The sequence below is a fragment of the Ornithodoros turicata genome, chromosome 10, assembly GCF_037126465.1.
Source record: "Ornithodoros turicata isolate Travis chromosome 10, ASM3712646v1, whole genome shotgun sequence".
Taxonomy (NCBI): domain Eukaryota; kingdom Metazoa; phylum Arthropoda; class Arachnida; order Ixodida; family Argasidae; genus Ornithodoros; species Ornithodoros turicata.
The window spans coordinates 17,252,768-17,265,604 of record NC_088210.1 but is presented as its reverse complement, the minus strand read 5'-3'; the positions used below and the strand labels follow the sequence as shown (position 1 = coordinate 17,265,604).

At 47.0% G+C, this 12,837-nt stretch overlaps 1 protein-coding gene across 1 annotated transcript in view; it reads right to left on the bottom strand.

Annotated features, from left to right (window-relative positions):
* LOC135370730 (sodium/mannose cotransporter SLC5A10-like) overlaps positions 1-12,499 on the bottom strand; it is a 36,511-nt gene extending 24,012 nt beyond the window's left edge. Inside the window, exon 1 of the mRNA XM_064604548.1 lies at positions 12,183-12,499. Within this exon, the coding sequence (XP_064460618.1) occupies positions 12,183-12,326 (144 nt within the window). The 5' untranslated portion in view covers positions 12,327-12,499. The remainder of the gene's footprint in view (positions 1-12,182) is intronic.
* Between the last annotated feature and the right edge of the window lie 338 nt (positions 12,500-12,837).

The window sequence follows — 12,837 nt, the reverse complement described above, 5'->3', positions numbered from 1 at the left end:
GCGGGTCTTCCCATGGCGTGCAGTGCTATTCCTGTCACATCCTGCAGGAAGTCCGTTTCAGCGTGTCTTATGTGTGCCTACTGATGGGTGGTGCAACGGGCGTACCCAGTGCAAAAGTGACAAGCAATGGACAACGCACACTATGTCTGAAAAACAACTGACGCCCAGGACAGTATTCAGACATGGAAAGGAGAGAAGACTGCTTAGCAGAAACACACAGATGGGGTATTAAAAAAAAAAATATTGTTCCCGGTGTTTGCATTCCAGTATTACAACCGCGTAAGTGTCCCAAAACGATGTCGTTGATGTCAACGATGTCATCACGGGATGGCGGTTGGCTAATGCATGGGCGGACACGACCGAACAGCACATTGGTTAGTTTATTATTAGGTTAGTACAAGTTCAGTGTTTGCATTGTTATGTCCTGGGGGCTTAATCGCTTCATCGTCGTTACGGTCGTTACAAGCTAACGAGTGGCGGGAAATTCAAAAAATGTGGGCACGTGACACATAGCGCGTGACGTGTACCACGGCCATCACGTATCGCACGGAGAGCGCCGTGCACGTGTTTTATCACGTGCCCACCTTTTTAAATTTCCCGCCACTCGTTAGCTTGTAACGACCGTAACGACGATGAAGCGATTAAGCCCCCAGGTTCTATAAGTTCGCTGTTGGCAGTTTCCCGCGCGCGACTGTGCATTTTATAGCTATAACATTTATTTACAGTAGTTTATTTTGCAACGGGGATTTCGATCACTTTATTTCGAGGTACACATACAGGGTGTCCCAGAAAACGCGTCATTGAATTATAATAAAAAAATTGCACCACCTAGAGTCATGCGGTCAACGGCATTTCTTCTTACTAGGTTTTTGCCACCTCCTGTGTAACGTAAGTTTAATTATGTATATTTTTGCGAACTTAAGTCAGAAATTTGTCAAATAAAGGTCACCTTTTTACCATACCAATGTGAAGAGCGTGTCTAATTTACTCAAATTAATGATAATTGACAGGGACGTCCAGGAGCTATCCCATCGGAAAAAATAGCCGAACGTCATGCTCTACGGAGGTCGCACAGGATAGCGCGCAAATAATTTTTCAGCGCAATCGTTGTCAGTCCGACGAAAGGAGATTGGAAACCCAGCCCACCCCGGCATCGCAGAAAGAGATAACACAGGCATGACTTATCGCGTCCGACTTTCGCTGGGGTAATGCTTTCCCTCTCTCAATTTCGGGAACTGTTACTTTTTCTACACTCTAAAGACAGAACTTCACCGCATAGCACGCTGTGCGCCAACCATTGCCACGAATGATAGGGTTATCGCTTCCGATTCGAAGAGAGAGATGGGCGTACGCCTCTTTGCGGCAATTTGGATATATGAAAATTTCCACAAAAAGGCGTACGCCCCCTCTCTCTTCGAATAAGAAACGATAACCCTATCATTCTTGGCAACGGTTGGCACACAGCGTGCTATGCGGTGAAGTGCTGTTTTTAGAGTGTATTATCATCCTGTGGGCCGGGTTTGGAATCCCCTTTCGTTGGACTGAGAGCGATTGCGCTCAAAAAGTCATCGCCCGTTATGGTCCGGTGCTCCGAAAAGCATGATGTTCGGCTATTGTTTCCGATGGGATAGCTCGCGAATATCACTGTCAATTGTCGGGAATTTGAGTGAATTCGGCATACTCTTCATATTGGTGGGGTAAAAAAGTGAACTTTGCTTAGCAAATTTCCGAGTTTAGTTCGCAAATATTAACATAATTAAACTTACGATACATGGCATTCACATCAGGAGGTGGCAAAAACCTAATAGGAACAAATGCCGTTGGCCGCATGATTCTAGGTGGCGTAGTTTTTTTTTATTATAATTCGATGACACGTTTTCGGGGACACCCTATGCCTGTTCTGTGCCTGATTGGCGCACACACGAAAAAGAAAAGAAAGAAGAAGTGCCACCGGTGCTCGCAGTAGGAAGGGTATGTGACAGACTTCCATGACCTAAAAAAGAAAAGTAAGAGTGATGTGGGACATTCCATGCCAACCTGATAAGACATGACAGCTTTGCGTCCGTTGCACAACGTTCTGAGGAATTTTACCCGCCTGATAGGCACGAGCCAAATTGATTGTACGCTTGTTGGGTGCAGACGTCCCACAGAATAAGCATTGTTGATAGCAGAGATATATTCGTACGTATAGATAGCATCCGTCTGAGGCCTTGCCCTCACCAGGCGGACGACCTATAAACAAGATACCCCGGGCACGCTTCTACGTCATCGTTGTCACTGATGTCTAGACCGTCGTACGCTTCCCAAGCAGCACTATTGTACTGAAAGTCGGGTGCAATAGGGGTGGACGGTATGCGTCTTATCAATGTTCTTTAGTTTCACGGGTCTGTTCAAGGCCTTCCACCTACCCGTCCACCCCCATTGCACTCGACTTTCAGTACATTGTGCTGCTTGGGTTAGTAGAGGTGGGCCAAGCTATCTTTGTCTCAGTACAGGTGACAATATATTAGATTTTAGAGATATGTCATTTGCGCTGCTCAGCGCCGATATTTGGATGCTGACAGCAAAGCTGGTCATCGGCAAGTGTATTGCTTCAACTGGCATAATATAACACCATATACTCAAGCTTACGTCAGGAATTTTGTACAAGCGCTGGATGTCCACTATGGTACGTGTTCTTGCAACAGTTAAATTCGAAATCGTTATCACCTACGCGCTCTTGTGGGGGTTCCAGCGTTATTGTCGTCTGCTGCGGCGGTGTGGCTGCTACTGCCATCCAAAATTCAAATTTCAACGGTCCAATCATGATACAGAGCGACAGAGCCTGCGGGTCCATGAGCACCGCCCCTAGCGGATCATGCAAGCGGTACCCTGTATAAGGGTTGCATGTTACGACATCATGGGTATGAACTAGTAGCTCATGGTGCGCGTCAACTTTGGCTCTCATGTTGGCTGTCAACTTGGACGTTGTTAAGCATTCGCACATAGCAGACGACACCGTCCGCCCTGTCGTCTGCTACGGGATATCTTGCGGCTGAGCAGCAGTACATTCCCCATGGTCAGAAACACACGATAGCACGTGACGCAGATCGCTCGCGTTTATGTTGCAACAGAAGGCTATGACGTTTTGCATGTCTTCAGTTGGAGCATTGTGGAGAAGGCAAATACCAGACCCGCGTCGCTGGCGAAATGTCAAGCAGGCGTCGCAAAAGGTCACGACCACGGTCTAGTTATGATACTTCTGTTTGTTTACACTTTACCACAAACTGCCTGACATGTGTCGCGCACGATGGACGTCTCTACTTATGTATCTAAATGCTTCACAGACAAAATAGCAGGTACGAGAACGACTTGATCTCAGCTCAAGGAATACCACTTCCTAGCGAAAAAGAAGAAGAAGAAAGAAAACTAGGCGAGACGAGGATTAGCAAGGACACGGCGAAGTCTCCGAGATCGATTATCCTTGACACTGGTTTCCAGGGTCACGCGACGTAAACAGAGATTGCGTAAGATCGAATCTGTCAATGAGAACAACTGCAAAAGGGATCGAAAGAAAAGGAAATCAATAATTTTATTACAGGGCCATTTCGGTGTCTTTGGAGTCATTACAAGTTATATGACTCAACGAGTAGTACGCTTTCTGTACTGCATGTCGTTGTAGGGATCGGCATTGTGATGCTTGATGGCATTAGTGACTCTATGCGCACCAACACCGGAGGTTATATGAGCATCGGCATTTGATCGTACATTATATGGTCGTACATTATACGATTCCGTACATTATACGAAAATATTAATGGTCCTTGAACAAAGGCGTTCGACTATATCGATTGACTGATTCACTTATAAAAGAAAAAAAAAATGAGATGTTAGTCCCGAGCCACTCGGGACTGGCTACTCCAGGACGCGTTATTCAGAAAAGGAAGGGAAACTACACAAATCTATACACTTTGAAACAGAATGGGTGAAAACATCACCACAAAACTTGGCACCAAAAGCGACAGTGCAGGAGAGTCCACGTGTGAAATCTCGTTATTCGGAATACAGCTTTCGCTATTGTTTGAGACGGGGGTCTATACTGGGACAGGTATCGTCATTACCAATAACCATTCGTTACCATTATTACACGCAGGACCTTGTTCCTGCTCCTTTTTGTTTCGCAAAGGCGTCTCCAACGCCTCGACAACACGATTCTTTGCCACGTGCCGCTCCTCCAGGCCACGCTTCGAGGAACAGAGGACGGAGAAGGCTGACCGGTTTTTATTGCAGCTAATCATATTGGCAAGGTCTCAAAAACGCCAGGAAACAACAAAAAAAAATATGAAACCAAACAAATACCTCACGGGATGGTTGATACACAAGGAAGAGAAACCATATCTGAGCCCGCGAAGGAACAGCTGGCCGGTACGTAAGCGTGGATGCTGCTTGCCGCCAGAGAAGTGCCGGAGAGGACCATCGTGAAGCAGGTGGAGGCCGGAAACTCAGCTTACTGCATGTGGTCTCCCTGCGGGTCCCCGGTGGAACAGTGGTCCCGGTGCGACTTGTCTGCCAGGAGATGGTTCGCTGCTGGTTTGTCGAAAAATTTAGGATGGTGAATGGCCGAATTATGCCGAACATGGTGTTCGTTGTTCGGGTCACCAAATGTAGAGGAGGTGGTATTCTCCTACATGAGTCCTGACCGGCTTACGTACCGGTCGCGGTGCTGTCGCGCTCAGCAACGCACTCAGCAACGCACTCACCCAGCAACAAGCAACGCAGCAACGATCACTCAACGCAACACATTTACGCCTTCCTTCACGAGAAACTTCATGCTGTTCGATGTGTGCGCTCACCTCGTTGTCGGCCATCTTGTCTAGCACGTGTCTTCTGTTTTTCACAAACTCTGGACAACCACGTGGTGAACGCGGAGGCCTGTGGCGTGTGAAAATGACGAAAACGAAGTAGCGCGAGCCATTTGTACACTCGGGAGACAGAAAGTCACAGTTTGACTTGAACACCCCTCGTAGTATATAGGTGAACTAGATTGCTACATAAGGCAACACATATGGGTCCGATTCGTATGTATGTAAGGAAGACAAGCGAAGAAGACGACTGTCACTGTGTTTGTCTTCTTGTTTCCCGTCGCTATCCTATCCACACATATTACTAGAACCGCCACTATAAAAAAAAAAAAAAAAGAAACAAAGAAAGGCCTAGATCTCTGTTAAACCTCGTCAGATACCGAGAAATTTTGATATTTTACCCGGAATTAAGAACACATCAACTGAGCAGCGCCATTAGGTAATCGTATATAGGTCCATCCAAACTGATACGAAATACATAAATGCCCTATCATTGGCGCTTCTTTTTGGAAGTTCGCGGTTGAGGTCCGCGTCGATACTATGAAGAGGAGAATGAGGACGACTCGTGGATGATGGACTACTGGACACACGGCTTGTGAATGGCTGTTGATGCAGCAGCAGCGGGATGGCGAGAACAAGAGCGCTGCGCTCCGGGCGGGTTCCAGTGATGAGATGTAAATGCTGAGTGCTTGACTGCTTGGAGGCTTGAGTGGTTGCTGATTGTGTTGAGCGGCGCTGAGTGCGCTAGTCATCTGAAATTCACAGAAGACTTCAGGCTCAGTAGGGCCACGATACACTTAGCCACAGCAAAGCGTTTGAGTGGTGCAAACGGTTCCGAGATGGCCGTACATCAGTGCAGGACGATCCCGGCCCGGGCGGCACAGAGCCCAGTGTCAGAGTTCCTGAGAGCACCCAACTTGTGGAGCGCCTGATCCTTAAGAACCGACGGATAACATGTCTCGAACTGGCTCGAAAGACGGACCTTTCTGTGGGAACGTTGAACACTATCATTCATGAACACCTCCAGTTTCGGAAAGTTAGTGCCCGTTTGGTCCCGAGGCAGCTCTCCTTGTTTGACCGGCAGAGAAGACTGGAAATCTCCCAAGAGCTAAGGTACAGTTTCGACACTGAAGGACAGACGTTCCTTGATCGGTTCATCGCGTGCAATGTAACGTGGGTGCACCATTTCACTCCTGAGTCTAAACGCGCATCAAAACAGCTGAAGCATCCGGGCTCGCCAGCTCCCAAGAAGTTCCGAAGCACCCCGTCTGCGGGTAAGGTCATGGCCACGGTTTTCTGGGACAAGGCTGGCGTTGTTCAGGTTGATTTTCTGCCCAGTGGTACCAATAGTGCATATTACTGCCGGGTTCTCACGGATGTGTATAAGGCGCTGAAGCAAAAGCGGCCGGGCCTCATCACCGAAAGAGTCCTCCTTCTACAGGACAATGCACGCCAACATACCGCGCATCTCACGACACGCACCTTACTTGGCACCAGGAACTTGGCTGGGAGTTGCTGCCACATCCCCCTTACAGTCCAGACCTCGCCCCCAGCGATTTCCATCTCTTCGGGCCACTGAAGGCTTCCTTGGGGGCCGCCACTTCAGCTGCGACGACGAGGTCAAGAACGCGGTCCGATCATGGCTGCTACGCGCCGGTAAGGATTTCTACGCTGCTGGCATCAGCCCTCGTGAAACGCTGGGACAAGTGCATTAGTGCAGCTGGAGATTACGTTGAAAAATAAAAAATCTCTCGCCTGTAAAATGTGTGTGTGTGGGGGGGGGGGGGCTGTAACTCATTTTTGGGAAGTACGCCCTTGCCATGTGGCCATGCACTGTCGCAAGGGTGTACTCCCCAAAAAAAGTAGTTACAACACACCCTTTCATTTAAGAGTGTAGCAATTTCGAATGCTTCGGAGGCACTATATCCTCAATAGTGAGCTTTATTACATCGTACGCCGTCGCCTTTGCGTACGTAAAAGATAGCGTGGTGGTTCTGCGCAATGCGCAAAGCTCTGTTTGTGTATTGCGCGTGCACAGAAACGCCAACGCTATACATTACGTACGCAAAGGCGATAGCGTACGATATACTAAAGCTCATTAAAAAAGCAGGTCAGTTTTTCCAGGAACGTTCCAGCGCAAAGACTGCTTTAGGCTTTAATTGGAATTTTAATTTGAATTAATTAGATACTGAAAGCCCCGTCTCGTTAACTGGGAAATGCGATACTTTTCGCCTTAATAAGTGGAACTGACTGATCGTAAGTATGAGAAATATAGTTTGCATTCAGTACCTTTTACCCCTAAGGACAGTGGTGCTGCGATAATGTTTTGTAAGAGGAAGTGTTTGTACATGTTTTTGCGTCCGAAGACACACATACGCGATGTTTTCGAAACACAACCCGTCAACTTTTCAGGTTTCCGCTATTACGCTTTTTTCGTGCCCTTTATGTCATGCTTCATCTGAAGACAGCTGCGTACAATTGTTTCACCAGATACTCAACGACGACAAGTTGTTTCACTGCTCTCATCTGTTGAGATGGAGAAATGCGACGAGACCCTCACTAGGGACGCCACTGTGCCGCCTCTTGGTGGGGGTCCTAGTTTAGGGTTCGTTGCTGTAATTCCAGTAAAAACCATCATACTGGAATGAAAATGCGATTTACTTGCAACACATATGTCATTGTCGCCACGTATCACCAGGCGAAATATCAACGCCGGATAGCCTCTTACACGTGCAATGCCTTGATACGCAATGCAATGTGCGGATACTTGCCCGGGAACATCCCCACGACACGGTTCGGTCCGCGAACACCAGGGGGCGACTCCCAAACTAGTTCAACCGCATGCAACGAGGTGTTGCGACTACTTCACAAGGAGTCGACCAAACCATTGTACCAACAAGAAAATGCGCATTTTAACGTCGATACGTCGCGTCTCGAGCAACTATATTGCCTTCCACGAAGATTCTCTCTGTGATTTCATTGGATGTTTTCAAATTTGTCGAATCAAGATCGCCGTCCAATTCAAGATTTATGAATCTGTTTTTCGTACGAAGCGACGGAAAGGCAACAGTCGCCTATCGATCGGTGCAAGTTATTTTAAGTCTGACGAATGACGCGCGGTCTTCTCAGCTGAACCGAGTCGGAATGGTATGCATGCGACCAGGCATGTCACGCTGCGGGCAAAGGAGCTGAATATTCTGTGACAACACGCGGAACATTCCTCCATAACAAGAAGGGTGGGGAAGAAATAACATAAACAAAAAACAGTGAAACTGAGCGAGTTTGGATGCCGTGCGCTCTCTGTATAGCAGAGAGAGATGGGAGGTATACGACTGCATGCAGTGCATGACAGAACAGACAGTAATGAGTAGAACTAATGCATTACATTTTTGCGGAGGAGTAATGTAATTGCGTTACATTTTCTTCTTTCTCACACGTCCGTAATCATGCCCTTCCAGTCACTTCATGGATTGTGTCTCATTACGGCCGAAGTCTCATTGCGACCAATAATCTTTTAATCAAGTGTATCATTACGACCAAAATCTCATTACGGCCGGAGATGTCTCACCACGACTAAAAGCCAAAATGTTTGCTGCAACCTGCATCGAAGTGCAATGTTGCAGCCAGGTATGGATATGCATTCAGCAGGGGGGGGGGGGAATATGTTTATTGCGAAAAAAAAAGAGGCAGGTAAAAAGGAAAGGTCAGCCAGGCAGGAGCCGACTTGCTATTCCTTGTAAAAAGAAAAGAAAGAAAAGGAAAAAAAAACAGAAAGGGAGAAAGACGCAAGCGGCACATGGGCAGCAGAGGGGCATGAGTACACGACCGCTCAGAGGCAGTCCAGGAGCCCAGTGTCACCCAGGAAGCATATGAGCGCTCTGGTAACAGCCCATTGCTTCTGCCCTACGGGGCCCAGTAGGGTATAAGCCATGCAGAGTGCCCTTATTATACAGGGTGTTTTTTTAGCCGTTACAGAATTTGTATTTAAAAAAAAATGACAGCAGCATAGATGTCGTTTTTGTAGTTTAGTTTGACTAGGAGAACGTCCTCTCCAAAAAAAGTGTGCAACTACAAGACGACTGATTACATAACATTAATTTATTAACTCTTTAATTCGGGAATTCCGGTCAAAAGCGAGATGGCAGATTGAGAGACTATCCTAGTTGCAAGCCGTTTCACGTTTAACAAATCTTGAAACACGCACGTGCGGTAAAATATCCATCGCCGAATTTTGATGTGCAAATGAGCCGAAACCGCGGCTGGGCTACCCAGGAACGCGGGGAGTACAGCGCTCATTTCACGTCGGAGAGCCACGTGATTTGGAGCGACGGAGGCGACTGGAGGAGGGGTCGCTCAGCTGGCCAGATAAACCAACCCCCTAGTGATCGTTGCGCAGTCGTGACAATCGGCGCTTCTCCAGATGGCGCCCTGAACAGTGTGGCGACAGCGCCAAGGTGGTAGAATTTTAACTCTCCGGTCGCTCCCTGCATCGCCTTTTCATCACTACCGACTTCACTGCCCTTCCGAAAAAAAGAGGGAGAGAAAAAAAAAGAACAGATAAGGGAAAGAAACGAAATGTGAACGATTCTTGCGAATAAAACACGGTCGGCTGCACATCCGTGAGCATTTTGCGGAAGCTAAACACACCCGTTTAGCGCCTTCTTTCACCGCTCCGAAACTTTACTGCGCGGTCCCTATAAGCAGCTCCATAGTCTATTTCCAATCCAATTTTCAATCCAGTTGTCAATCCAATTCGGATTATGAATCTTTTCCACTTCTCAGATTTCCACGTCCTCGAACCGAGCGAAATCCGAGCTTCAATAAGAGTGCAACCTGTCTCTCTCACCTGATTCAAAACGATAAAAAAATCCCGTGCTGGGATCAGGTAAGGAACAGACACAACACAACTCTCTGTTCAGTGCTCACGCTGTGTCTGAATTTTATGTTCCCAGCACGATATAGGGGCTTCTATCGCTTTTGATGGTTCGCCAACCCGTCCACTATGTCCAGGACAACCTCCCCTCATTCCCTGGAGCCAGACAACCTTCGAATCAGAGCTCATTTATTATTCATTCTGGCGTACGGCACGTGTCAAACAACGTGTTGCACCGCAGTGTTAGCGAAGTATTGGTATGTAGGATGCAACTTAGCTTGTCCCCATAGTCGCAACGGGTGATCTTTATCTGTAATAGCTCATTCTGCAACATTTTGTAGAGTCCGTTTCGAAATGCGCTGTTAATGGTAGGCAATGAGGAAAGAGAAAAAGGTGGCGAAATGCCAGTTCTTTCTCATGTGAAATCCAGTGAAAAGTATATTAGAATACAGAAGGCTGCCGCAAAGCCCTACAATGCTGCGCTTTCTCTTGAACATTGAGGCGCATAAGGATTTCCGCCCTGCTGCTTTTCCACAAAACTTTCCACAATAGCTACCTCTACTCCTCTACGCTGTTGCCCCTTAGCCATATATCTCACCGTGTCGATCATGCGTTTAAGGTAAGAGAATACCGACGTAATACTCAGCGTTTTTCCGAGTCCTATGTTCCGCGAACTTCACGTTGGTGGAACGATCCTCCTCAAGACATTGCTACAATTCGTGATCATTCGACTTTTAAGCAAGCAATTCACGATTTATTCTGCTCGCCCTAGTTAATCCTCTTCTTACATTTGTTTGGCTATTTTTTGCCTTGTGTTCTTGTACATATATATTTTTGGCCTATTGTATCCTATGGGATGTATCACGTGCCTGATTTTCTCTTATGTTCATTTGTCTATTATTCTGCTATGCTCCACTCAGTCGTGTTGTACCCACTTTGCGGGTCTTTGACGTACATACAATAAATAAATAAAAATGAATAAGGGCTTCGGCCTACGTTTTTTTTTTGTTCTATTATTCGATGTTGGCGCTGCGAAGCAACTGGGCTATCAGCGACGTATATACGTGGACAAATTGAGCGAGGAAAGCAGGAATCAGTGGAGAACAGGGGGTTAGTACGCGTCCTGGGCAGACTTCAGGAGGAACTGTGTCGACAATCGTGTGGGCAGTGTTCCGGAAAGCTAATTTGAAAACCTTGACCAGCACAATGGGTGGTTAACCCATCGCCTCCTTGTGTTGGCACGACCTATTTCATTTATGCACATATCCCGCATGTTGTAGATAATATAGTCTCCAAGGCCAAGCGCGTGATTGATATCGGTTCAGAACCTTCGGAAATATTCCACTCATCTTATCAGATAGCGAAAACGTGATACACGTGTCATAGATCCTATTTATGTTACTTATTATTGGCTTGTTTCTTCTATACGTGATCATTGGAAAAGAGACCCTCGAGAAATGCCGATTTATGCGAGCAAATTTATGTTCCTTACAGCCACTGATACATCTGAAATACTGGAACAGCACTGCCTATCTGCCCACTATGTATCTTTCACGCATCAGTATCTCGTGATACTCATACGGATGGGAAGTGCACTTTAACGGTCTATGGAGCTAAAAACAGTGGCAGAGCTTTTTATTGAAGCCTCTAAAGACCCCACCGGATATTCAGCGATTAAAAACAATTTTAAAGCATGACGTTCACGTACCATCAACAGAATGCCCCGTGACATTCGCCCGTTCGCTTTTATTGAACAGGAGCAGATTTATGGGGTCAGGAAATATTATACAAGCGGTCAGGTGCCGTCTCAGGTTGTGTACCACTACGTTCACTGCCACCTTACTGGCCTTCATATCCTTTCATCGCCCGCATAGTAAATATTATAGTGTAATATACATATCGATTTAGTCTTTAGAAAGTGCACACGTACGGACAAAGTGCTGCGACACTGGCATTCAATGACCCCAATTCCTAAGCAAACGTCTCGATATTCTCGATTCTCGTCTATTCCTCTTTGCAGTCCTTCTCGCACATATCATTTCAACACATGTTACCTGCAGAAAACTTAACGGTAACGGAACCGAAAACTCCGACTAGGATAGAGAAACAACAAAAATGCCGTGCACTTTTCGATACCCCTGAAAACCGTTCACGCGAACAATGTTTCTATACCAAGCACATACGCAACCGGTTGTTTTCGTAGACACGTGTTCTGCGCATCATCACAACAGTTGACAGGTGGAGCGCTGAAGAAGCGCGAGACGCCAGCGACATCCCAAGAGGTAGATGATTATATACCGCGCATACTCCACTTTAAATCTACAACGCAACTGAAATCTTTCTACTGCCAATATAACTAACAAAATACGTTCAACCAATGCCTCGAAACCCAGCAGAGAACGTCGTATAGAGCAAGCAGGCGCTGCAACGACGCATGAGCAGAAGAGGAGCAGAGGGAACACGCTTACCCAGGCTCCGACGAAGAGCATGCCAATGAAGTAGGAAATGAGAACGACGATGTCCCACGATTCGAGGTTCATCTGCGAGAAGCGACTTTCGTCGATTGCAACGTCGCTAGAGGAACGCGTTGGGTCCATTGTGGTGGCGGGCATTTTTTCGCGTGCGAACTCTATCGACCGGCGCCCGTCAATGATCTGATGCCAAGGCCTATACTCCTATACTACACACGTTTTCCTCCTCAGGTGGCTCCGCCGCCAGCTCCGCCTCCCCCGTGGGAGAGCCGCTCCCCGGTGATGAACTTGTCTGTTGTTGCACGCGAAGAATGTCATGCCTGGAAAGTACCCCAGAACGTCCGCTCTTTTACCCCCTCGTACTTTCCTGTTGGCTTGTTTGATAACGTGAAAATTGCCTGTTCTTACTTCGGTCCGCAATAAAGCTATCACTGTTGCCCAAGCAGGTCATGATTGTTATCTTTTGTATGTCTTCTGTTGTTATCTTTTGTTATTGTTTGTTTGTTGATTGTTGCGTTATCTGATGTGCTGTGTCCGTCTTATACCGGAGTACAACAACAATAAATCATGATGATGAGTAGTAAGGAGGGAGTCTAAGCAGGCGTCAAGATGTCTGCAGGATCAGCTGCACTTTTTGTTCTCGCAGCTTGGT